The sequence below is a fragment of the Bufo bufo genome, chromosome 2, assembly GCF_905171765.1.
Source record: "Bufo bufo chromosome 2, aBufBuf1.1, whole genome shotgun sequence".
NCBI lineage: Eukaryota > Metazoa > Chordata > Amphibia > Anura > Bufonidae > Bufo > Bufo bufo.
The window spans coordinates 491603397-491628534 of NC_053390.1; the positions used below are offsets into that span (position 1 = coordinate 491603397).

At 42.4% G+C, this 25138-nt stretch overlaps 1 protein-coding gene across 2 annotated transcripts in view; it reads left to right on the top strand.

Moving 5' to 3' along the window:
- The window catches only part of LOC120989581 (tyrosine-protein kinase ZAP-70), an 824733-nt gene that overhangs the window by 289326 nt on the left and 510269 nt on the right, over positions 1–25138 (top strand). For both annotated transcript variants that reach the window (XM_040417781.1, XM_040417780.1), the window contains one exon: positions 14505–14927. In XM_040417781.1, coding sequence (XP_040273715.1) covers positions 14526–14927 — 402 coding nt within the window. In that variant the 5' untranslated portion in view covers positions 14505–14525. Of the gene's footprint in view, positions 1–14504; positions 14928–25138 lie in introns of those variants that run through there.

Consider the following 25138-nt stretch of genomic DNA (forward strand, 5'->3'; position numbering starts at 1 on the left):
TCTTCTCTTTCGGTGATGTCATCGGCGCAGGCGCACTGAAGGAGTTCTGAGGAGACGAGCCTCCTCATCTCAGAGCGCCTGCGCCGAATGAACACGGGGCGCGCGATTTTTGAAATACTGACAGGGCCGGCCGGAGGAGGAGATCACGGCTGGCCCTGTCAATCAACACGGCGAGAGGGCGGTTTTCTGCTGCGGCTACCAGCAAGTAGACGCCCTACTTGCTGGTAGAGCCCGGATTTACATATTATAAAACTTCGTTTTCTAAAGAAACGGCTGCATGAAAGTAAGTGATAAGATTATATTCTTCTATATCGCGCTATAAGGAATGTAACTATCCAAAAAAAAAAAAAGAGTTTTGTGGGGTGACAGAAGCCCTTTAAACTCTAATTTTGAATTTGAAAAAATGAATCCTCCCTTGGATGTGGTCTCTCTTTTTTTTATGATCCCTTTCTGGCCTGGAACCCTGATTCCCCGCTACCTGTGATCACCATGGTAGGCGCATAGAAGAACATCGAAAGTTGATAGAGCAGATATCAAATTGATCGTGAACATCACGGGGACGTGCGACATGGTGGGGCAGTAAGTGTGCACACGCCTACACGAACTGACTGACAGGGGTCAGCACCTGCAACCTCTGGGTCTCCACATTGGGCACATGGCCTGAACTTGCCCTTTACCCCTTGGAGGTGCTGGCCTACCCTGCAGCCAGTGTATTGTCTGAACGTGTGTTTAGCATGACTGGAGGGGGTTATCACAGGTTATATTTCCCAATGTTTTGGGGTGTACCCTAATTTTAAAAATAAAATTTTAAACCAAAAACCAGTGTAGGATACCTCCTCCTCCACCGCCGCTTCCACCTACACCGCCACATCCACCGCCTCCTCAGCCTCCTACTCCATATGGATCTGGTCCTCCTAGATCAAGATTATTTTTTATTTTTACGTATTTTATGTTATTTAAAGTCATTTCCCTATCCACATTTGTTTGCAGAGCACTTGCCATGGTCTTAACCACATTTTGACGCCATTTGCAGCCCTCTAGCCATTTCCATGACATTTTTACAGCCATTTTAGTGCTCAAAAGTTCGGGTCCCCATTGACTTCAATGGGGTTCGGGTTCTGGGTCAAGTTCGGGTCCCGAACGCGAACTTTTTTCCGAAGTTCGGCCGAACCCGTCGAACCCGAACATCCAGGTGTCCGCTCAACTCTATTCAGGATGTATAAATAGAGTGCTCGGCGGCACCAAAAAGTGTAACCATTGGTACTACCGCTCCAGTAGATACGTTCCTTGTACAGCAATAGCCTCGCTGTTAGTAGATGATGACAGTCCTCCGAAGCTAAAAAGTATAACAAGTAAGGGTTAGGAGAGCTAGCTACCTTGCTCTAAAAATGCCCTGCAATGAACCTACACTAGCCCTAATCACCCAGTCACGGGTCCCCGCGACCAGGTGCAACAGGAACCTAACCCTGGTGACAATCGTGGACATGTCTGGACACCACTGTATTCCTTCTCTTCTCGATGTCACCAAGGTGCTTGCCCAGTCATCTACGAAGTTCCCGTCTGGTCTTCCCAATGTATTCAATACTGCACTCGCAGGTGATTTTATAAATTACTCCTTGAGTCCTGCAGCTGATAAAGTCCCTAATAGGGAACATTCGTTGTAAGTTAGAACTGTACAATGTTTTACCTGTTTGTACCATAATGCAGGCTATGCAGCCACTGCATTTGAAACAGCTGATGGGTCTGATCATTACAAAAAAATGTGTGAGCAGATACTAAAGGATAAGAACAGCTATGAGCTGTTACCATCAAATCCAACCGAACCATACTTGATAGAACTCAGAGATATCCTCCTGGATGCCAAAGTAAAGAGACTCATCTCTCAGGAGGAATACGACTTTCTGTATCCTAAAAATCCAGTGAATGCCATGTTTTACAGCCGCATCAGCTCCCTGGACATCTGAGTATTGTGTGCTGTGGGTCCCCTTACCAGTTCTTTATCTACTGGTATGGTTACCCCACTTTGTATCTGATTCCCACAAACCACATTTGGGAGCTAAGTATCAACTATATCTATGATAATATAATCTCTCCCTACAATTATTTAAGTTCTATCACCCCTGATGAACTGCCAGGTGCGGGTGAAACGCGCCGGGGTATTTATTTTCTTTTTAAGGTATCTGTATATTCCTTTAGGGGCTTTCATCTACACCCCTTAGGATACTATTTGTATATATATATATATATATATATATATATATATATACACACACACAGAGTGGGCCATTTATATGGATACACCTTAATAAAATGGGAATGGTTGGTGATATTAACTTCCTGTTTGTGGCACATTAGTATATGTGAGAAGGGAAACTTTTCAAGATGGGTGGTGACCATGGTGGCCATTTTGAAGTCTGCCATTTTGAATCTAACTTTTGTTTTTTCAATAGGAAGAGGGTCATTTGACACATCAAACTTATTGGGAATTTCACAAGAAAAACAATGGTGTGCTTGGTTTTAACGTAACTTTATTCTTTCATGAGTTATTTACAAGTTTCTGACCACTTACACAATGTGCTGCCCATTGTGTTGGATTGTCAATGCAACCCTCTTCTCCCACTCTTCACACACTGATAGCAGCACCGCAGGAGAAATGCTAGCACAGGCTTCCAGTATCCGTAGTTTCAGGTGCTGCACATCTCGTATCATCTGAAGGCAATCGTCTATGCTGTGAAGATACGAGATGTGCAGCACCTGAAACTACGGATACTGGAAGCCTGTGCTAGCATTTCTCCTGTGGTGTTGCTATCAGTGTGTGAAGAGTGGGAGAAGAGGGTTGCATTGACAATCCAACACAATGGGCAGCACATTGAACACATTTTATAAGTGGTCAGAAACTTGTAAATAACTCATGAAAGAATAAAGTTACGTTAAAACCAAGCACACCATTGTTTTTCTTGTGAAATTCCCAATAAGTTTGATGTGTCACATGACCCTCTTCCTATTGAAAAAACAAAAGTTAGATTCAAAATGGCAGACTTCAAAATGGCCACCATGGTCACCACCCATCTTGAAAAGTTTCCCCCCTCACATATATTAATGTGCCACAAACAGGAAGTTAATATCACCAACCATTCCCATTTTTATTAAGGTCTATCCATATAAATGGCCCACCCTGTGTGTGTGTGTGTGTGTGTGTGTGTATATATATATATATATATATATATATATATATAATATTGATGTAGGGCCATTACAGGGTTAAGTTCAGACCTAGGTACTGGGACAGGGTACCTCCACCATCAGGGGATATCTCTGGGCACAGGATATTTTCCAGGGCTTAATAGGGAAAGTTTATTCCCCCCCCCCCACTCCACCCAGTCCCCATTTGCCATTTGATACCTATATGAATACTTACCTTACCCTGTGCATTTATTATTTTGTCTCTTCTTTGGTGAGAGTGTCTAAAGTATTTCACTTTAGATCTATGTTATCACTAGGGCAGATATTGCTCAGTTACCCCTTAATATAACTAATAAAGGTATTGTTTTAATAAGCACGTTATTTCCTGATACTTATAACCTAATTATTTACATGTCTGCTATCTATATTATCTGTACGCTTAGTTTCTTTGATATATATCACTATATTCTAAATATTCGCGAATTCTCGAAGTGCCTATATTCGCAAATAATATTCGCTATTCTAATATTCGAGCCAAACACTAGTTGCTAGGACTAAAGTAAGAGACAGACTACAGATAAACTAAGTTCCAGCAGAAGAGAAAAGTTCCCATTTACTCCAGCTAGCATAGCAGAGCTGAGATTGTTGCAGAAGTGTTTGCCTGCCAAAGTTAAGCCAATACCTGCTGATGACACAGATACAGTTTGGAAACTGTTTGGATTACCATTTATGCCAAGTAAAGCTGGACTCCATTTATTCTACTTATTCATCATCCAAGTTCAAGTACCCTTTTTGCACTTGCTTCGGACTACACTACGTCTGGGATCCAAGGATATCCAGGTAGGAACACCGTGACACGTGTATACAACAACTACAAAGACATTGTAGGCCACTCTACACCACTCTGGAAATCCTACTCTGGGTACCAACATTACCATTGTCCTCATTGCTTAACCGCAACTGGCGTCGCGTTTACTTGCTCTATAAGAGGGACATATTTCGTAGAAACCTCCTAGGGGCAAGGTATCCCGCCGGACACTGGCAATGGGCCGCTGTAGCTGCAGCTATGTTTTTGAAGGCAGTAATTTTAGGTACAAGGCACACTCAACCTCATCTCCTCACTTTTCACTCCCAGACTCAAAGTATTCCCTGCCTTTCCCTAGTCTACCAAATTCTTCCTCTTTCTAGCCTTCCCCTTCACTGTTCCTCACATTATAATAGAAGCTCGATTGTGACTGTACACTGTCCCTAAGATTGTTTTCTGTCAGATACTGCATAGACCCACCCATCCCCATTCACAGCCCAATACAGAATGACAATCTGTTTGTTCTGCACGGGTGCCTCCTTGCCTGCTGGAACACTGATTGGCACACAGGCCAATAGACAGCCTAGCTGAGCCAATCAGGACAAGCCCTCCCCCACTTACTCTTAGGTTCATGTGAGCATCCTTATTCTTCATTTGTCCTTTTACTGGATTCGTACGAAACAAACCTGAAAAGCTTTGAGTTCGTCTGCCGAATTGCCGATTGTAAATTTTGGGATGTTGAAACTAACCCGATTCGTTACAACTGATTCGCTCATGTCTACTATACCGTATATCAATATGCTCATGACATGCTGCTGCATATTGTATTGTGTTTGTACTTTTTCATGTGAGGAAAAACTTCTTTTTTTTTTGCAAATTCTTCAGTTTGCACATATGCAACTGTTGTAATTCCTACACCGTTCACATGATTTGGATGTAAATACCCTCAAATTAAAGCTGACAGTCTGCAGTTAAAGCACATCTTGTTTGTTTCATTTCAAATCCATTGTGGTGGTGTATAGAGCCAAAAATGTTAGAATTGTGTCGATGTCCCAATATTTATGGACCTGACTGTACAGTATGTCAATATGTCACATATACAAACACCACAGTGCACAAAAATCATAAGTTTACAGCAAACTGCTGTTGTTCTGTGAAAACCAACGTTAATCAAGAAATTTGAGGCCTTAAGGCCCCTTGCAGACGAGCGTGTCTGGATTAGGTCCGGATGCGTTGCGTCTGCGATCAGGGAAAATCGTGCGAGTAGGTACGCAATTGCAGTCAGTTTTGACTGCGATTGCGTTCCGATGTTCAGTTTTTATTGCGTGGGTGCAATGCATTTTGCACGCGTGTGATAAAAAAAACTGACTGTGGTACCCAAACCCGGACTTCTTCACTGAAGTTCGGGTTTTGGTTAGGTGTTCTGTATATTTTATTATTTCCCCTTATAACATGGTTATAAGGGAAAATAATAGCATTCTTAATATAGAATACTTACTAAAATGTGGCTTTAAAATAAAATTAACTCCCCTCATCCTGTTGTTCACGCAGCCGGCATTATCTTCTTTCTTCTTCTTTCAGGACCTGCTAAAGGACCTTTGATGACGAAATCTTCTATCTTTATGCATAAAAATCGCACCGCATCCGCACTTGCTTGCGGATGCTTGCGATTTTCACTGCTCCTCTGAACAGCCCCATTGAATTGAATGGGTCCGGACTCAGTGCGGGTGCAATGCGTTCACCTTACGCATTGCACCCGCACGGAATTCTCGCCCGTTTGAAAGGGGCCTCACTTTAACTGGCACCTGGTCCAGAAATCTCAAAATGTAAACCCGAATAAGGGTTAATTCAAATCAACGTATATTTTTATCCTCATCCATTCTGCAATTTTGTGGAATGGACGTGGACCCATTAATTTCAATGGGGTCACAAAAAATTGTCTGCATCTGTACTTCTTTTCCGTGGCCCCACAGAAAAAGATAGAACATGTCCTATTTTGTCCATAATTGTGGACAAGATCAAGAATAGGCATTTCGAAACAGGAAAAGGACATGCCAATGCACGGACAACATCCATGCGGATTCCTCAAACAGATCCAGATCCATTCAACTTGAATGGGTCAGTGATCCGTCCGCACAGCAAAAAAAATTGAATATACCGTATTTTTCGCTTTATAAGACGCACCTGATGATAAGACGCACCTAGGTTTTTGAGGAGGAAAAAAATATTTTGAACCAAAAGGTGTGCTTTTGGTAGGTTTTGAACTAATGGTGGTCTGTGGATGATGCACTGTTATGGGGGATCTGTGGATGACACTGATATGGGGGGGATCTGTGGATGACACTGATATGGGGGGGATCTGTGGATGACACTGATATAGGGGGGATCTGTGGATGACACTGATATGGGGGATCTGTGGATGACACTGATATGGGGGATCTGTGGATGACACTGATATTGGGGGATCTGTGGATGACACTGATATGGAGGGATCTGTGGATGACACTAATATGGGGGGGATCGGTGGATGACACTGATGGGGGGGATCTGTGGATGACACTGATGGGGGATCTGTGGATGACACTGATGGGGGGATCTGTGGATGACACTGATGGGGGGATCTGTGGATGACACTGATGGGGGGATCTGTGGATGACACTGATGGGGGGATCTGTGGATGACACTGATGGGGGGATCTGTGGATGACACTGATGGGGGGATCTGTGGATGACACTGATGGGGGATCTGTGGATGACACTTATGTCATCTACAGATCCCCATAAGTGTCATCTACAGATCCCCGATCAGATGCATCAGTGTGGAGGGAGGAGGCAGAGACACTCATGGCGGGGCCCGGTGCAGTGACTCTAAGGTGTGCTTTTGGTAGGTTTTGAACTAATGGTGGTCTGTGGATGACGCACTGTTATGGGGGATCTGTGGATGACGCACTGTTATGGGGGATCTGTGGATGACGCACTGTTATGGGGGGATCTGTGGATGACGCACTGTTATAGGGGGATCTGTGGATGACGCACTGTTATGGGGGGATCTGTGGATGACGCACTGTTATTGGGGGATCTGTGGATGACGCACTTATGGGGGATCTGTGGATGACGCACTGTTAGGGGGGATCTGTGGATGACGCACTGTTAGGGGGGATCTGTGGATGACGCACTGTTAGGGGGGTTCTGTGGATGACGCACTGTTAGGGGGGATCTGTGGATGACACTGATATGGGGGGATCTGTGGCCCGGTGTATTAGAGTAGAGTCACTGCACCGGGCCCCGCCATGAGTGTCCCCGCCTTCTCCCTTCACACTGATACTTCGCTGGCCGCGCTGTGCAGCATAGCGGCCAGCGAAGTATCCACTTTATAAAACGCAAGGCCATTTTTTTTGGGGGGGGAAGTGCGTCATATAAAGCGAAAAATACGGTATTCTATATTTTTTGCAGTGCGGAGGTACGGAGAGAAATCTTCCATGGGGCTCATTCACATGAACGTTTTTTGCGTTCCGTATACGGTTTGTATACGGAACCATTCATTTCAACGGTTTCGCAAAAAAAAACGGAATGTACTACGTGTGAATTCCGTTTCCGTATTTCCATTTTTCCATTACGTTGAAAGATAGAACATGTCCTATTATTGTCCGCAAATCACGTTCCATGGCTCCATTCAAGTCAATGGGTGCGCAAAAAAACATGCCGAGCCCAAAATTTTCTATGCAATTACTGTAAACTGTATATGCAATACGGAAAAACAGAACGGAACACTACTTAAAAACAGAACACAGAAAAAACGGGCCGCAAAACACTGAAAAAGACATACGGTCGTGTGAACGAGCCCTTATTGTGAGCCAAAGCCAGTAGTGAAGCCTTCTCAGATATCAGGTGTAATGATTTGATTTGTACCTATTCCGTGTTTTTTTACAAACCTGGTTTAGCCTAACAATAACTGATTGAAACAACTGACCAAATAATTGAAATGTGAACTCCTCATTCACACGTCAGTGATTTGGTCAGTGATTTCCATCAGTGATTGTGAGCCAAAACCAGGATTTGAGCTCCACAGACATAAGGTATAAGAAAGATCTGCACCTGTTCTGGGTTTAGAGCCGCACCTGGTCTTGGCTCACAATCACTGATGGAAATCACTGACCGAACACTGACGTGTAAATGAGACATTAGGGCTTATGCACATGACCGTAACCTATTTTGCGCTGCAACTGACTGCCTGAAAGCAGCCCAGGAGCCTGTGACTGATTTGTGATGGGATGAGATGGCATGTCCTGTCTAGAATAGGGAAGACTGTAGCTGGTTTTGGTCCAGATCCCAGCCTGAAATTATGCCCTGTAGTAATGAGGAACCTGTCAGTGGTCATAAGCAGATGCCATTGTATCCTGTGGAGTATCAAGTCAGACACCCTGGGGCACATATACTAAGCTTGCCTTTTTTTTCGGAGTAAAAAGCAGGACTTTTGGCAAAGTATGTCTTCAATTTGTGCCTCATTTATTAACCTGGTTTGTATTTTTGGTTTAAGTCTTACATCTAGTGATTGTTTTCTTGTACGATTCAAGCTCACTAAAACTGATCTAAATAGTATGCGCATGAAAATGTGGCTTAAAAATAAGTGAGCTTTGAATTTTGGCACACATCTCCATGTATGTAGACAAATTGTGGTGCAACTCACCACTTAAAACAGAAACAGAAAACTATGCCAGCTCTGGGGTGTTGTAGAAATTAGACTGTTTTTATGACAAAATCTGTTGCAAAAAAAGGCTCATAAAAATAATGGAAATTGGGCACAAAAGTGAGAAGACTTCTGAATGTCTTAAAACTCAAAATAGGCGCAACATGAACAAATGCTTCCAAAACAGGCACAAAAATAGTTGGTATGAGAAAAAATAAGACAGTCATAACCAGGCTTTTTACTCATGAAAACAGGTGGCGAGTCTGGCGACACGTCTGCTACCTGCAAATGCTTGTGAAGGTTAAAGCTGTGTGAACCCTGTGGCCCTGATTTATAATGCTTTCACTCCAGAATTCTGTCTTCAAAAAATCACAAAATTGGGCTTTGCAACTTTTCGCGCTCTCTTGCACAAAAATTATTATTATTTTTTTTTTGTTTTTTTTGCATTTTACACTGTTACGGCATACAAGGAATTGCTCCAAACTCCGAATGGAACCTCACTAATAGCTGCTAGCAGACGAATAGGAAATGCACCCAAGCAGCTTACACTCCTAGCAATCAGTCTCTAACAGCATACAGTGAATCCCCCCAAGAACAAGACCAAGCTCTGTGTTGAGGGTAAAGCAGTGGACAGCCAGAGCTGTGTGTTTATTGTTCTTATACACATTCTTACACATTAGTACCACCCACAGGGTTTTGTAAAACAACCAGTAACCCCGTACAATACACTCAGACACTCCCACACAAAATCCTCCCCTCTGCCTGTGATACAATTACCTTACACAATTGGTTAATGTAATTATCACAGGCAGGAGAATACACAGTGTTACACAATGTCTTCTGTCCTGGAGACAATTGGGAAGTAATCCAATTTATCTCCAAGGGCAGGGGCAAAACTCCATTAGCCACATGGTAGCAAAAGACAATCAAAGACATAAGAATATTTAACTGTCACGAATTAGACCAGGGGTTCAAAAGTTAGTAAAAGTCCTTTGTGAACAAAGGAAGCATGGCATCTGCCCAAAACCAGTTTTTACAGAGTTATGCCTCATTCACATGTCAGTGTTTTGGTCAGTGATTTCCATCAGAGACTGTGAGCCAAAACCAGGTGCGGCTCTAAACACAGAACAGGTGCAGATCTTTCCCTTATAGCTTATGTCTGTGGAGGCTCCCCTCCTGATTTCGGCTCACAATCACTGATGGAAATCACTAACCAAAACACTGACGTGTGAATGAGGCTTTAGGCTGTGTGAGATAATTGGCTTAACTGGGTGTGGTAAGCCAACTAGGTACAGAAAATACCTCTATTCACAACAGCAAAACTACACAAAAATACATAACTCCTATCAAACTGAACAGAACCCCCACATTCAACTTATCCCCAGATGGCTTGGATCTAAGCGCTCAATATATCCAAACAGCACTCAGATGCCACAAACAGTCAAATCGCCATGGGGTTAAGGTTTAGCATGGGCTGAGGAGAGGGCCCATAATCCTGGGGCAAGAGGCTGGCAACCAGGCTTCTCCAGCACCCAGTGGCGAGGTTGGTTTCGCCACATACACCACTTACTCCTGTTTTGAAATATGGATGGGAAAGTGGGTGTGATTAGCTATTTTAATTAGTTTCATTCCAGATGTATCACTGCAACGTTTTAAAAAGTCACCAAGAAGTTGCATTCTCACTCTAGGTTGGAGTAGCTTTTCTAGACAAGTGGTAGGTTTACAGATAAGACAAATTTATCAAACATGCAACATTTGATAAATGTGGGATAAAGTACGCCAACACAGACCACATACTCAGGCACAACTGACTTCAAATATTTCACACACATGACAAATTCCCCCCATGTGTGTGTACAACAATCTGCACTGAGACTGTGACTGATATTGGGGGAGATTTATCAAAACTGGTGTAAAGGAAAAGTGGCTTAGTTACCAATGAAAAAACATTCAGATTCCACTTTTAATTTTCCAAAGGAGCTCTAAAAACTGAAAGGTGTAATCTGATTGGTTAAATTCAGGTCCATAAATATTGGGACATCGACACAATTCTAACATTGGTGGTGTATAGAACTTTGGTTCTATACACCACCACAATGGATTTGAAATGAAACTAACAAGATGTGCTTTAACTGCAGACTGTCAGCTTTAATTTGAGGGTATTCACATCCAAATCAGGTGAACGGTGTAGGAATTACAACAGTTTGCATATGTGCCTCCCACTTGTTAAGGGACCAAAAAGTAATGGAACAGAATAATAATCATAAATCAAACTTTCACTTTTTAATACTTGGTTGAAAATCCTTTGCAGTCAATTACAGCCTGAAGTCTGGAACGCATAGACATCACCAGACGCTGGGTTTCATCCCTGGTTATGCTCTGCCAGGCCTCTACTGCAACTTTCTTCAGTTCCTGCTTGTTCTTGGGGCATTTTCCCGTCAGTTTTGTCTTCAGCAAGTGAAATGCATGCTCAATCGGATTCAGGTCAGGTGATTGACTTGGCCATTGCTTAACATTCCACTTCTTTCCCTTAAAAAACTCTTTGGTTGCTTTTGCAGTATGCTTTGGGTCATTGTCTATCTGCACTGTGAAGTGCCGTCCAATGAGTTCTGAAGCATTTGGCTGAATATGAGCAGAAAATATTGCCCGAAGCACTTCAGAAGTCATCCTGCTGCTTTAGTTAGCAGTCACATCATCAATAAATACAAGAGAACCAGTTCTATTGGCAGCCATACATTCCCACGCCATGAAACTACCTCCACCATGATTCACTGATGAGGTGGTATGCTTAGGATCATGAGCAGTTCCTTTCCTTCTCCATACTCTTCTCTTCCCATCACTCTGGTACAAGTTGATCTTGGTCTCATCTGTCCATAGGATGTTGTTCCAGAACTGTGAAGGCTTCTTTAGATGTCGTTTGGCAAGCTCTTATCTGGCCTTCCTGTTTTTGAGGCTCACCAATGGTTTACATCTTGTGGTGAACCCTCTGTATTCACTCTGGTGAAGTCTTCTCTTGATTGTTTGACACACATACACCTACCTCCTAGAGAGCGTTCTTGATCTGGCCAACTGTTGTGAAGGGTATTTTCTTCACCAGGGAAAGAATTCTTCGGTCATCCACCACAGTTGCTTTCCGTGGTCTTCCGGGTCTTTTGGTGTTGCTGAGCTCACCGGTGCGTTCCTTCTTTTTAAGAATGTTTCAAGCAGTTGTTTATGCCACGCCTAATGTTTTTGCTATCTCTCTGATGGGTTTGTTTTGTTTTTTCAGCCTAATGATGGCTTGCTTCACTGTTAGTGACAGCTCTTTGGATCTCATCTTGAGAGTTGACAGCAACAGATTCCAAATGCAAATAGCACACTTGAAATGAACTCTGGACCTTTTATCTGCTCATTGTAATTAGGATAATGAGGGAATAAACACACTCCTGGCCATGGAACAGCTGAGAAGTCAATTGTCCCATTACTTTTGGTTCCTTAACAAGTGGGAGGCGAGGCACATATGCAAACTGTTTTAATTCCTACACCGTTAACCTGATTGGATGTAAATACCCTCAAATTAAAGCTGACAGTCAGTCTGCAGTTAAAGCACATCTGTTTGTTTGTTTCATTTCAAATCCATTGTGGTGGTGTATAGAGCCAAAAATGTTAGAATTGTGTCGATGTCCCAATATTTATGGACCTGTGACTGTACAACGGGCAACTAAGCCACTTTTCCTTTACACCAGTTTTGAAAAAAAATCTGCTCCATTGTGTACTGAACTGTTGCTAACTACAGTTCTGCCTATGTGAGCTCAACACCACTCAACATTGAAATTGCAACAATAACAAAGACAAGCTGTGCAAATCAAGGACCTAGCGGGTGCTAAGGAAATCTGTAAATGATCAAGTTTTCAAACACCTAGCTCTGTGGCATGTGGGAGGGGCATAAATGCCAGATGAAAGCAAAGTTTTTTTAGACACATTAAACCTCAAAAATTGGACCAAGTCATGTGGGAAGATTTTGAAATGCCTTCTGTTCATCGACATGCCAGTTATCACTGAGATTCTTGAACTGAGGGACCTTGGTTTATCAGCTGGTAAATTACTACATGCCTCAGCTGAGATGTCAGCATTAATTAACGTTGCATGTCCAGGTGGTTGGGCGAACAACAATGAAATGGAATTACAGCAAGAGGTGCACAGAAGTGAACCTCTGTACAGATGGATCATCTGATTAGAAGAATGTCATGTAGTGATCCATTTTGTACTGCAAGTTACTTTAAGCATCACATCCCAAGCCCAGGGTGGCAAATAGTGTCTAAACAAACCATTAGAACGTGTTTGTACAACATTGGACTTCGAGCCATACACCCATCTACAGGTGTACCATGGACCTCACACCACCACTTTCAAGGTATATCTTGGTGCTAGATGGTTGGTGAGCTGCTAGAGACTGGAATGGAGTTCTATCCTCTTCAGCAGTGAGTCCCACTTTTGACAATGATAGCCAGAGATTGGTCTGGAGATCACCTCGCAACACCATGAAGAGGCCTTCACAGGGGAATGTCACACAGGTCCTACTCCCAGGATTATGGTGTAGGGTGGCATAATATATGGTAGCTGGACTCCTCTACTCTTCATTTAAGATACACTGACAGCTTGGGATACTTTGATTTGGTTGTGGAATCAGTGGTACAGTTATTTCTCCAAAGTTTCCCAGGAGTTTTTTTTCCCACAAGACAACCACAGGCCAGATGTTGTTTGTGCTACTGTGAGCAGCCTGAGTGGTCTAAACATGCTACCATGGACTGCAATGTCTCTAGACTTGTCTCCCATTGAGCATATCTGGGATATCACTGGTCAGCAATTGCAAAGGGAGCTGCCAGCAGCTGATCTTTATGATTTGCATGCCCAAGTGCAATCAGCGTGGCTAAACATTCCTCAGACCCATTGCTCATTGATAGTATGCCAAGGTATGTACTGAATTAATTGAGATGCTTTGAATATTTAGTTTTGTTTTTATCATTTGCATATCACTAACATGTCTATCGGTCCTGTGATTTCCATAAATCCACAACATTTCCTGCTTGTTGTTGCAATTTCAATGTTGAGGAGTATACCATTTTGTTGTAACTATTAAACCTGTACCCTCTGTGAGTGAGGCGGTAACCTCCATGCTGGTTGCATCAGTTCTAAGTAAACATGTTCTTGTTGAACTGCATGAATCTGTCAGTGAGTACTACTGTGGGGTGCTCAAATCAAAAGCTAACTAATACTCATAGGTTCTAACACCCTTACAGACTCTCATCTTGTATCTAAAGGAACAGCCTATCCTGGCACACACTGTATATACTATACTATAGAGGCACTAATATACAGCAAATCAGCATATGAACTTCAGTAATACAGGTATTTTACCAGTGAAAAGTTCATGGCTGGGCCCTCCATCCTAAAAGGTGTATTAGACTGGCAGATAATCTGCCAGATCATCGCTAATGAGTGTTTGTAATAATGCTCGTTAGCAATGATCTGGCAGTGTAATACGATTACCCGATAAATGAACAAATGCTCGTTTATCGAGCAATCACAATCTTTCAACACGTTTAAAAATCATTGCTTGCCGGCGGCAGTTCGTGGTGTGCAATCACAATCTGCTGCCGGCAAACAATGATTCAGTATAGGTATGAGCAATGGTATTAGCTCCTCCCTATACTCTGAGGAGAGATTCTTAATTTGTGAATTGCTTAATTAATAAAGTCCTGTATTCTGTTTTAAATTGCTGTTATTGTTGCTTTTCTTATATATTAAAGGAACATCTTAAATAAACAATGTTTTAAAATAACTTTTACAGGGTCCGTTTAAACGTGTAAATATGCCAGATGCTGCTGGTCACTTGCCTTTCTATTATGGCAGCATTTCTCGAGCTGATGCTGAAGAGTTTCTCAAATTGGCAGGAATGATGGATGGCCTTTTCTTACTAAGGCAGTGCCTGCGAACTCTTGGTGGTTATGTTCTCTCGGTGGTATTCAACCTTCAGTTTTACCACTACCCTGTAGAGAGGCAACTAAATGGCACATATGCTATATATGGAGGAAAACCTCACTGTGGCCCAGCAGAACTTTGTGAGTATTACTCTAAAGATGAAGATGGGTTATGTTGTGTTCTTCGTCGACCCTGCAATCGGCCAAATGGAGTGGAATGCCAGCCTGGAGTATTTGATCATATCAGAGATAATATGATGAGAGAATATGTCAGGCAGACATGGAAACTAGAGGTGAGTATATCTTATAAGAACACCATGGACCTCAAATAATATAAGACAATGTTCACATTACCAGGAAAGCTCCGGATATGCAAACTAAATGTGTCTCTAGGTTCTATTCCGACAAATGAGACTGTTCGGGCAGATTATTACTAACGAGCAATAATTGTTATGTATGGACACTCATTAGCGAAATTCTGCCTGTGTAAACATGTCGCCGATTACCCGATGATCAAGTGAAATGTTTGTGCATCAGGTAATAGGATAGTTTGTGTGGACACCTAAATTATAGTTTGCTGGCTGCAGATTGTGCCCTCTAAACAGCATTCTGCTGCCAATGATTCTATATAAGGACGCATTGCACCCGCACTGAATCCGGACCCATTCATTTCTATGGGGCTGTGCACACGAGCGGTGACTTTCACGCATCACTTGTGCGTTGCGTAAAAATCGCAGCATGTTCTATATTCTGCGTTTTTCACGCAATGCAGCTGAGTGAAAATCGCAAGCATCCGCAAGCAGCGGTGCGATTTTCGCGCACTGTTGCTAGGAGACCATCGGGATGGGGACCCGATCTTTATTATTTTCCCTTATAACATGGTTATAAGAGAAAATAATAGCATTCTGAATACAGAATGCATAGTGCAATAGGGCTGGAGGGGTTAAAAAATAAATAAATAATTTAACTCACCTTAATCCACTTGTTCACGCAGCCGGCATCTCTTCTGTCTTCTTCTTTGAGGAATAGGACCTTTGATGACGTCACTACGCTAATCACATGGTCCGTCACATGATCCATCACCATGATAAAAGATCGTGTGATGGACCATGTGATGAGCGCAGTGACGTCATCAAAGGTCCTATTCCTCAAAGAAGACAGAAGAGATGCCGGCTGTGCGAAAAAGTGGATTATGGTGAGTTAAATTATTATTTTAATTTTTTTAACCCCTCCAGCCCTATTGTACTATGCATTATGTATTCAGAATGCTATTATTTTCCCTTATAACCATGTTATAAAGGGGAAATAATTACATCTACACAACCTTGAACCCAAACCTGAACTTCTGTGAAGAAGTTCGGGTCTGGGTACCACATTCAGTTTTTCATCACGCGCGTGCAAAACGCATTGCACCGGCGCGATAAAAACTGAACAACGGAACGCAATCGCAGTCAAAACTTACTGCAATTGGGTACCTACTCGCGCGAGTTTGCCGCAACGCATCCGGACCTTATCTGGACACGCTTGTGTGAAAGAGGCCTTACTTAGTTAATATAATCTAGATATTTAATTACAATAGGTTGAGGTGGCTCACTCGTAATTAGCTCTGGTATGGTGCTACAAGCTCAAATAAAGGGGAACACCCAATCCTCGGTTAAAAAATGGTAATAGAAAGAATGGGCGAGCACTCATACATTTGGTCTCAGATTGAAGTATGCAGAAAATTTATTAAACAATCCCTACACATATCCCCATAAAAGATCTAAAACAATAAAACAATCAAGATAATATACAGTAGCATATAATACATAAAGTTTCATATGGTTCTAGTTGAACACCTGGACTTTGTATGCCACTATTTCTACATGCAACCGTTTCTACATGCAAAAAGAGTCTCCTCTATACCTCTGTCCAAGGGTAGAAAAGTTAAATGTCACTTCAGGTAATAACGTTGCACTTGTCACAGAACCGCAATATATTCCTATGTTATCCGATAGATTCAAGTGACACTGTACCTAAAGTCTCTCTTTAAATATCCTTTAGCAATAAAGGTAAGATCTTTGTCGGTATTCAGCTTACCGTATGGTACCAGGTGTCTCCCGATCGCTTGGTGCGGAGCTCTGAGTATTTTGCCGGCGAGCCAAGCAATTTTAAATCTCGCGGGAGTAACTTCAAAAGATCGCGGGAGTTCACGCTCTGTACCGCAAATATCTTTCGATACAAGAATCGAAGAGAAGAATATTTGTTCCTTTTCTTTTTCTTCAAGATTCTTTCTGTATGGCCATACAGTTTATAGGAGGACTTTTAATGCGGGTACGTTCACTTGTTTCACCAGACGCGTTTCGGGTAGATTCACTCTCCCTTCCTCAGTGGTCAAGTGTTTGCCCGCCTAGCCTCCATTTTTATACTTTATTTGAATAAATCAAGATCGCAAACACCTGCTGTTCAAGCTGTTTTCAATTAGCAAAGGAATGGTCTTATAGTGCGTTTTCTTTATATTTCTCCTTGCGTTTTTTATGCGTTTTTTTTTGGATTATATGCGTTTTTTTGCCTGAATGTTCCAATCAGTGCAATATACTACTGTATGTTATAAAAACATTGTATATGGTTGCTTATGGTCAGAAACACCAATTCTTTCATAATAATGGTGGCAACATAGAAAAGGAAAAGGAAAAGGAACAGAGTAAGGAAGATGCTATAAGAGTAATTCTTCATTTAATTAGAGTTATAGGAAGATTCAGAAAATCATCAAAACCCACTGGCATCATGTCCTGAGTGACAAAACGACAGGACATTTGCTCCCAACTGTCCCATCAATTACCTTTACTAAGGCACTCAATCTAGGTATTAAAGTGGCTCCCACTGTAAAACCATGGAAACAGAACAAGATGAGCTTTTCAGGAACTTGGCTAAACTTGAAGGGTTTCTATAAATGCGGGAGATGCATGGGTTGTAGACTGAATAAGAAACCTCGTCTGACGACCACTGTCTCCTCAACTCAACTTCAAGTGGGAGATAGAAGACGGTCTCAAATGCGACTCCTCCGGAGTTATCTACCTTCTCCATCTATGAATTTGCGTCCTTGCTACCAAAAGGCCTTAACTCTGATTTAGAGATTTTTGGATTCATGTAGGATGGGTGTCTCGTCACCGATGGCACTTCGCATGCCAGGCCGTTTTTAATCGGCGCTGCGATGTGTCCTTGGTTTCGAGATACCCACCCATTTTCATCTATCAAATTCCATTATAATGTTATAATTTTATTATACAGATTTTAACACAAATTTTGTAGGACATATTTTAGTATTTATATGTGAATAGTACATGTATGGCATTATCACTGTTATACATGGAATTCTATGTTGCCACCATTATTATGAAAGAATTGGTGTTTCTGACCATAAGCAACCATATACAACGTTTTTATGACATACAGTAGTATATTGCACTGATTGGAACATTCAGGCAAAAAAACGCATAAAAAACGCAAGGAGAAATATAAAGAAAACGCACTATGGGACCATTCCTTTGCTAATTGAAAACAGCTTGAACAGCAGGTGTTTGCAATCTTGATTTAATCAAAGAAACTTGACCACTGAGGAAGGGAGAGTGAATCTACCCGAAACGCGTCTGGTGAAACAAGTGGACGTACCCGCATTAAAAGTCCTCCTATAAACTGTATGGCCATACAGAAAGAATCTTGAAGAAAAAGAAAAGGAACAAATATTCTTCTCTTCGATTCTTGTATCAAAAGATATTTGCGGTACAGAGTGTGAACTCCTGTGATTTTTTGAAGTTACTCCCGCGAGATTTAAACTTGCTTGGCTCGAGGAGAGCAACTGCAGTGACAAAAAATTATTATTTTTTTGATCACTGCACAATCACTTTACAAGCGCTGCGGCGATAAAAAAATCAGTTTTGATATTTTTTATCAATCGCAGCGGCCTCCGGTACTTCGCTAGCCTTCCATTTGTAAGACAGGCTTGCTTTTTTTCTTGGGTAGTCTCAGGGAATACCCCTAAATTTAGTAGTCTAAATATCAAACAGGGGGTATTCTTCTGAAGAGGCCTACAGGCTTCTGACCCAGTCGGATGAGGAATGGGAACCCTCATCTGACGAATCTAGCGGGTCAGACTATGAACCTGTAGAAAGCAGTGGCAGTCTGACCCATAGTTCGGACGAGGAGGTTGAGGTCCCTGATAGCACCAGGCGTACCCGGCCCCTTGTTGCTAGACCACAGGTTGCGCAGGATCCGCTTTAAGAGCAGCAGAGTGGGGCTGGCGCTGTCTGATTACGTGGTGAGACATACACCAGCAGCGCAGCCCTCCCTGGACCTAGTACCAGCACTGCCGTACAACATGGTGAAGTGGCGAGCACCAGAAGGGCAGTTAAAGCTGGTACGGTGGCACGTGCAATAGTTACCCCGTCGCAGCCACCGCACAGACAGGCCCGTAGAGCCCCTAGAGTCCCTGAGGTGCTGGCAAACCCTGATTGGCAGTCGCCAACTTCAGCCGCACCTGTAGTTCCCCCTTTCACCGCCCAGTCTGGAGTTCGGGTTGAGACAGCTCATATCGGTTCGGCACTGGGATTTTTTGAGCTGTTCTTGACTGCGGAGCTCTTGGACATAGTCGTGGCAGAAAAAAATCGGTATGCCACTCAATTTATAGCCGCCAACCCGGGAAGCTATTATGCCCAGCCATTCCGGTGGAAACCAGTCTAAGTTTCCGAATTCAAAAAATTTCTGGGCCTTCTCTTCAACAGGGGTCTAACCAAAAAGCATGAATTGTGGTCATATTGGTCCACGAACCCATTCATCACATGCCCATGTTCTCTGCTGCTATGTCCAGGGCACGATTTGAGGCCATCCTGCGTTTCCTGCACTTTAGCGACAACACCACCTCCCGTCCCAGATGCCACCCAGCTTTTGACCGGCTCCACAAAATTCGGCCCCTCATAGACCACTTCAACAACAAATTTGCAGATTTGTATACCCCTGAGCAAAACATCTGCGTAGACGGTACGGGGTCAAATTGTATAAGCTCTGTGAAAGGGCCACAGGCTATACCCACAAATTTCGGATCTATGAGGGAAAAGATCAGACCCTGGAGCCGGTCGGTTGCCCTGACTACTTGGGGAGCAGTGGGAAGACAGTCTGGGACTTGGTGTCACCCTTATTTGGCAAGGGGTACCATCTTTATGTGGACAATTTTTACACAAGTGTGCCCCTCTTCAGGCATTTGTTCCTAGAACAGATTGGCTGCTGTGGCACCGTGCGACCTAGTCGCCGGGGCTTCCCCCAACGGCTCGTTACCACCCGTCTTGCAAGGGGGGAGAGGGCTGCCTTGTGTAACGAAGAACTGCTCGCGGTGAAATGGAGAGACAAGCGTGACGTTTACATGCTCTCCTCCATTCAGGCAGACACGACAATACAAATTGAACGGGCAACCAGTGTCATTGAAAAGCCCCTCTCAGTCCACGACTATAATGCGCTCATGGGAGGGGTGGACTTCAATGACCAGATGTTGGCTCCCTATTTAGTTTCCCGACGCACCAGACGCTGGTATAAGAAGGTGTATGTATATTTGATTCAATTGGCGATGTACAATAGTTTTGTTCTCTACAGTAAGGCTGGGAGAACGGGATCCTTCCTCAAATTTCAGGAAGAGATCATCGCGAACCTCCTGTATCCAGGAGGTTCCGTGGCCCCAACCACCAGTGTAGTGAGCCGTCTACACGAGCGACATTTCCCCAATGTCGTTGCTGGTACCTCAACCCAACCGTCACCCCGAAAAAGATGTCGTGTCTGTAGCAGGAGTGGAATAAGGCGTGACACCCGCTATTTCTGTCCTGACTGCCCTGACCACCCTGCCCTATGCTTAGGGGAGTGTTTCCGGAAGTACCACACACAGGTACACTTAGCATAGGGATTGCATCTCACAGGACAGGCACACAGGGCTATTAGGGCCCTTTCACTCACAGCTGCTGCAAACCTCTCCTTTCACCTGGGATAAAGTGCATAATGTACTTCGCCACATCTTTGCGCGATTTGCGCTTTGCACATTGTCCCATGGGGAAGGAGAGGTTTGCCCTATAAAGGTAAAAAAAAAAAACACAACAAAAAAAAAGGTAAGCAAAAAAGTTAACGTTCAGTTCAAAAAGTTAAATAAAGTTTATATGTTCCGTTCAAATGTTATTATAAAGTTAATAAATTTATTGCGTTGCAGCCTGTTTTTTTTCTTTTTTGTTTTGTTTTTTTTACCTTCCAGGTGGACCAACCGATCGACTAGCTGCAGCACTGATGTGCATTCTGACAGAAGCATTGCGCTGCTGTCAGATTACAGGAAAGTCAGTGTATGCGGCGCTGCAAGACGAGATTTCTCCTCTGCAGTAAAAGATATGTTTGCCGAGGCATATGAGCTGAGGAGCCGGCGGTGTTCATATACTTTGGCAAACACTTTGTATATAAAAAAAATATAAAAAATCCCGGCAATGATTTATTCATCCACATCGATTGATGTGAATGGAGAAATCGGGTTTGCCAGGGCATACGAGCTTAGTGGGTATGGATGTTGGGCGGAGCTCCTATGTCCTGGCAGAAGCCTTTCCCCTCCTTTTTATTTTTGGCAGAGATTTTTTCATCCACATTGATCGATGCGAATGAAGAAATCTGTGCCGTTCATTTTTTCTTTCAGCCCAGAGGCTGAACGAAAAAAAATATCTCATTACCCGTATGTTCAATATAAGGAGAATAGCAGAAACTCCTAATGCTGGCCATACATGTAATGATTGCGGAGACCCTCAAATACCAGGGCAGTACAAACACCCCACAAATTACCCCATTTTGGAAAGAAGACACCCCAAGGTATTCACTGAGGTGCATATTGAGTCCATAAAAGATTTAAATTTTTGTCCCAAGTTAGCGGAAACTGAGACTTTATGAGAAAAAACAAAAAAATATCAATTTCCGCTAACTTGTGGCAAAAAAAAAATAATTTCTATGAACTCACCATGCCCCTCCTTGAATACCTTGGGGTGTCTTCTTTCCAAAATGGGGTCACATGTGGGGTATTTATACTGCCCTGGCATTTTAGGGGCCCTAAAGCATTAGAAGAAGTCTGGGATCCAAATGTCTAAAAATGCCCTCCTAAAAGGAATGTGGGCCCCTTTGCGCATCTAGGCTGCAAAAAAGTGTCACACATCTGGTATTACCGTACTCGGGAGAAGTTGGGGAATGTGTTTTGGGGTTTCATTTTACATATACCTATGCTGGGTGAGAGAAATATCTTCGTCAAATGCCAACTTTGTATAAAAAAAATGGGAAAAGTTGTCTTTTGCCGAGATATTTCTCTCACCCAGCATGGGTATATGTAAAATGACACCCCAAAACACATTGCCCAACCTCTCCTGAGTACGGCGATACCAGATGTGTGACACTTTTTTGCAGCCTAGGTGGGCAAAGGGGCCCATATTCCAAAGAGCACCTTTAGGATTTCACAGGTCATTTTTTACACATTTTGATTTCAAACTACTTACCATCATTAGGGCCCCTAGAATGCCAGGGCAGTATAACTACCCCACAAGTGACCCCATTTTGGAAAGAAGACACCCCAAGGTATTTCGTGATGGGCATAGTGAGTTCATGGAAGTTTTTATTTTTTGTCACAAGTTAGTGGAATATGAGACTTTGTAAGGAAAAATAAATAAAAAATAAATCATCATTTTCCGCTAACTTGTGACAAAAAATAAAAAGTTCTATGAACTCACTATGCCCATCAGCAAATACCTTAGGGTGTCTACTTTCCAAAATGGGGTCATTTGTGGGGTTCTTCTACTGTCTGGGCATTGTAGAACCTCAGGAAACATGACAGGTGCTCAGAAAGTCAGAGCTGCTTCAAAAAGCGGAAATTCAAATTTTTGTACCATAGTTTGTAAACGCTATAACTTTTACCCAAACCATTTTTTTTTTTTACCCAAACATTTTTTTTTTATCAAAGACATGTAGAACAATAAATTTAGAGAAAAATTTATATATGGATGTCATTTTTTTAGAAAAATTTTACAACTGAAAGTGAAAAATGTCATTTTTTTGCAAAAACTTCGTTAAATTTCAATTAATAACAAAAAAAAGTAAAAATGTCAGCAGCAATGAAATACCACCAAATGAAAGCTCTATTAGTGAGAAGAAAGGGAGGTAAAATTAATTTGGGTGGTAAGTTGCATGACCGAGCAATAAACGGTGAAAGTAGTGTAGTGCAGAAGTGTAAAAAGTGGCCTGGTCATTAAGGGAGTTTAAGCTAGGGGGGCTGAGGTGGTTAAAGAGAGACTTTAGGTACAGTGTCACTTGAATCTATCGGATAACATAGGAATATATTGTGGTTCTGTGACAAGTGCAACGTTATTACCTGAAGTGACATTTAACTTTTCTACCCTTGGACAGAGGTATAGAGGAGACTCTATTTGCATGTAGAAACGGTTGCATGTAGAAATAGTGGCATACAAAGTCCAGGTGTGCAACTAGAACCATTTGAAACTTTATGTATTATATGCTACTGTATATTATCTTGATTGTTTTATTGTTTTAGATATTTCTTGGGGATATGTGTAGGGATTGTTTAATAAATTTTCTGCATACGTCAATCTGAGACCAAATGTATGAGTGCTCGCCCATTCTTTCTATTATAATCTAGATTTTGCTAATGGCTCCTTTACTAATTAGCAGACGATTGTTAGGAAGTGTTCCTTCTCAGCAACTACCTGTCCATCAGTGAAGGAGACCGCTGCATTTACATGCAGCAATCTCCTCCACAGTATGGGGAGGAGTGATTGCTGCTAATGCCATTGCTCATCTCCATGCAGAATCATTGTTGTTTAGATGGCCTGATCTACTGCTAGGAAACGATGTAGTGTCTGCACAAACAATCGTAATCTTATTTAGCTCGTTAATCTGGTAATCAGCAGCACCTTTACACCAGCCGATCATCGATAACGAGCATTCCCATGAATGCTTGCTAGTTGGGATGAGCGAATCGACTTCTGATGAAACATTCAAAATAGAGTTCTGGAAATGTTTTTTTTACAATATAAATCAATTTCTGAAGTTATTATGCGAAGTCTTGCGAGACTTCACAAAGTAATAACTTAGGCTCATCAGAGCCAATACAAATTAATACTGTACGGAGCTCTCGCTCATTACAGTATTGAAACAAAGTTTTATGCAAATCGACTTCAGATGTTTCATCTGAAGTCGATTTGCTCATCCCTACTTGTTAGCAACGATCTGCCTAATGCTTGGGCAATGTAAAAGGGCCTTAGGGAAGAACTTCTCATTTTGATAAGTTGTTTATGTGATTTAAGAGCCCTTTACTCAGGCCGAATATCCACAGATAATCACTAACAAGCGTTCATAGGAACGCTTGTTGGCGATTATCTGGTGGTGTAAATGTGCAGCCGATTACCCGATGAACCAGTGAAACACTCATTTATTGGGTTAAAGATCATTCATGGGGTCACAAAAATTATCGTTTGCCAGCAGTAGATTGTTTTGTGTAAACAGCATCTGAAACCGGCAAATACTAGTCAGTATGGGGAAGAGCGGGGCGATGGCATTAACGATCACTCCTCCACATCTGTGGAAGGGATCGCTGTATGTAAATGAGGCGGTCTCCTTCGCTGACGAGCAGACAGTTACTGGGAAGGAACGCTTCCTTCTCAACAATCGCCTGCTATGTCATCCCATGTAAAGGGATATTTACAATTCTAACCTACTTTATTAATCTAGTGAAAGCTTTTTAAAATCCACTAAATTCATTACTGGTAATGAAGTTTCAGTCTTCCTCTGCTACTAAGGGTACTTTCACACTAGCGTTAGAATAATCCGACAGGCAGTTCTGTTGCCGAAGCTGCCTGCCGGATCCGGAAATCCGTATGCAAACGGATATCTTTTTTTTACAAGATGGATCTTGTATTTAATTTTTTCAAAACTAGAAAGAGCTGTGCATGCGCAGACCGGAAAACTGGATCCGGCGATGCGCCAATTTCCAGAACACTTGGTACTGGATCCGGCATTAATACATTTCAAGTGCGGTAGTGTGCCGGGATTTTGGCATGCTGCGGTATTTTGTCCAGTCAAATACCGTAGAAGAGACGGAACGGAAGACATCCTGATGCATACTGAATGGATTGCTTTCCATTCAGAATGTATTGGGACAAAACTGATGCATTTTTTTCCGGTATTAAGACCCTTTACCGGATTTCAATATCGGAAAAGAATAACGCTAGTGTGAAAGTACCCTAAAGCATTCATAAAAATTCACACCATTGCGTTGATCTTTTATTAGAACTCTGACAATTGATGTTCTGATTAGTCTTCATTAAAGGTGGTTGGCCACTTTTTGTCTTGTGTGTTATTTTTACCTGATTTTGCCAATATTGTATGTGATTGAGCAATCGAAATCATACTTACAAGTTGCTGGTACAAAACCTTTTGTTTCTTTTATTTTTTTAAT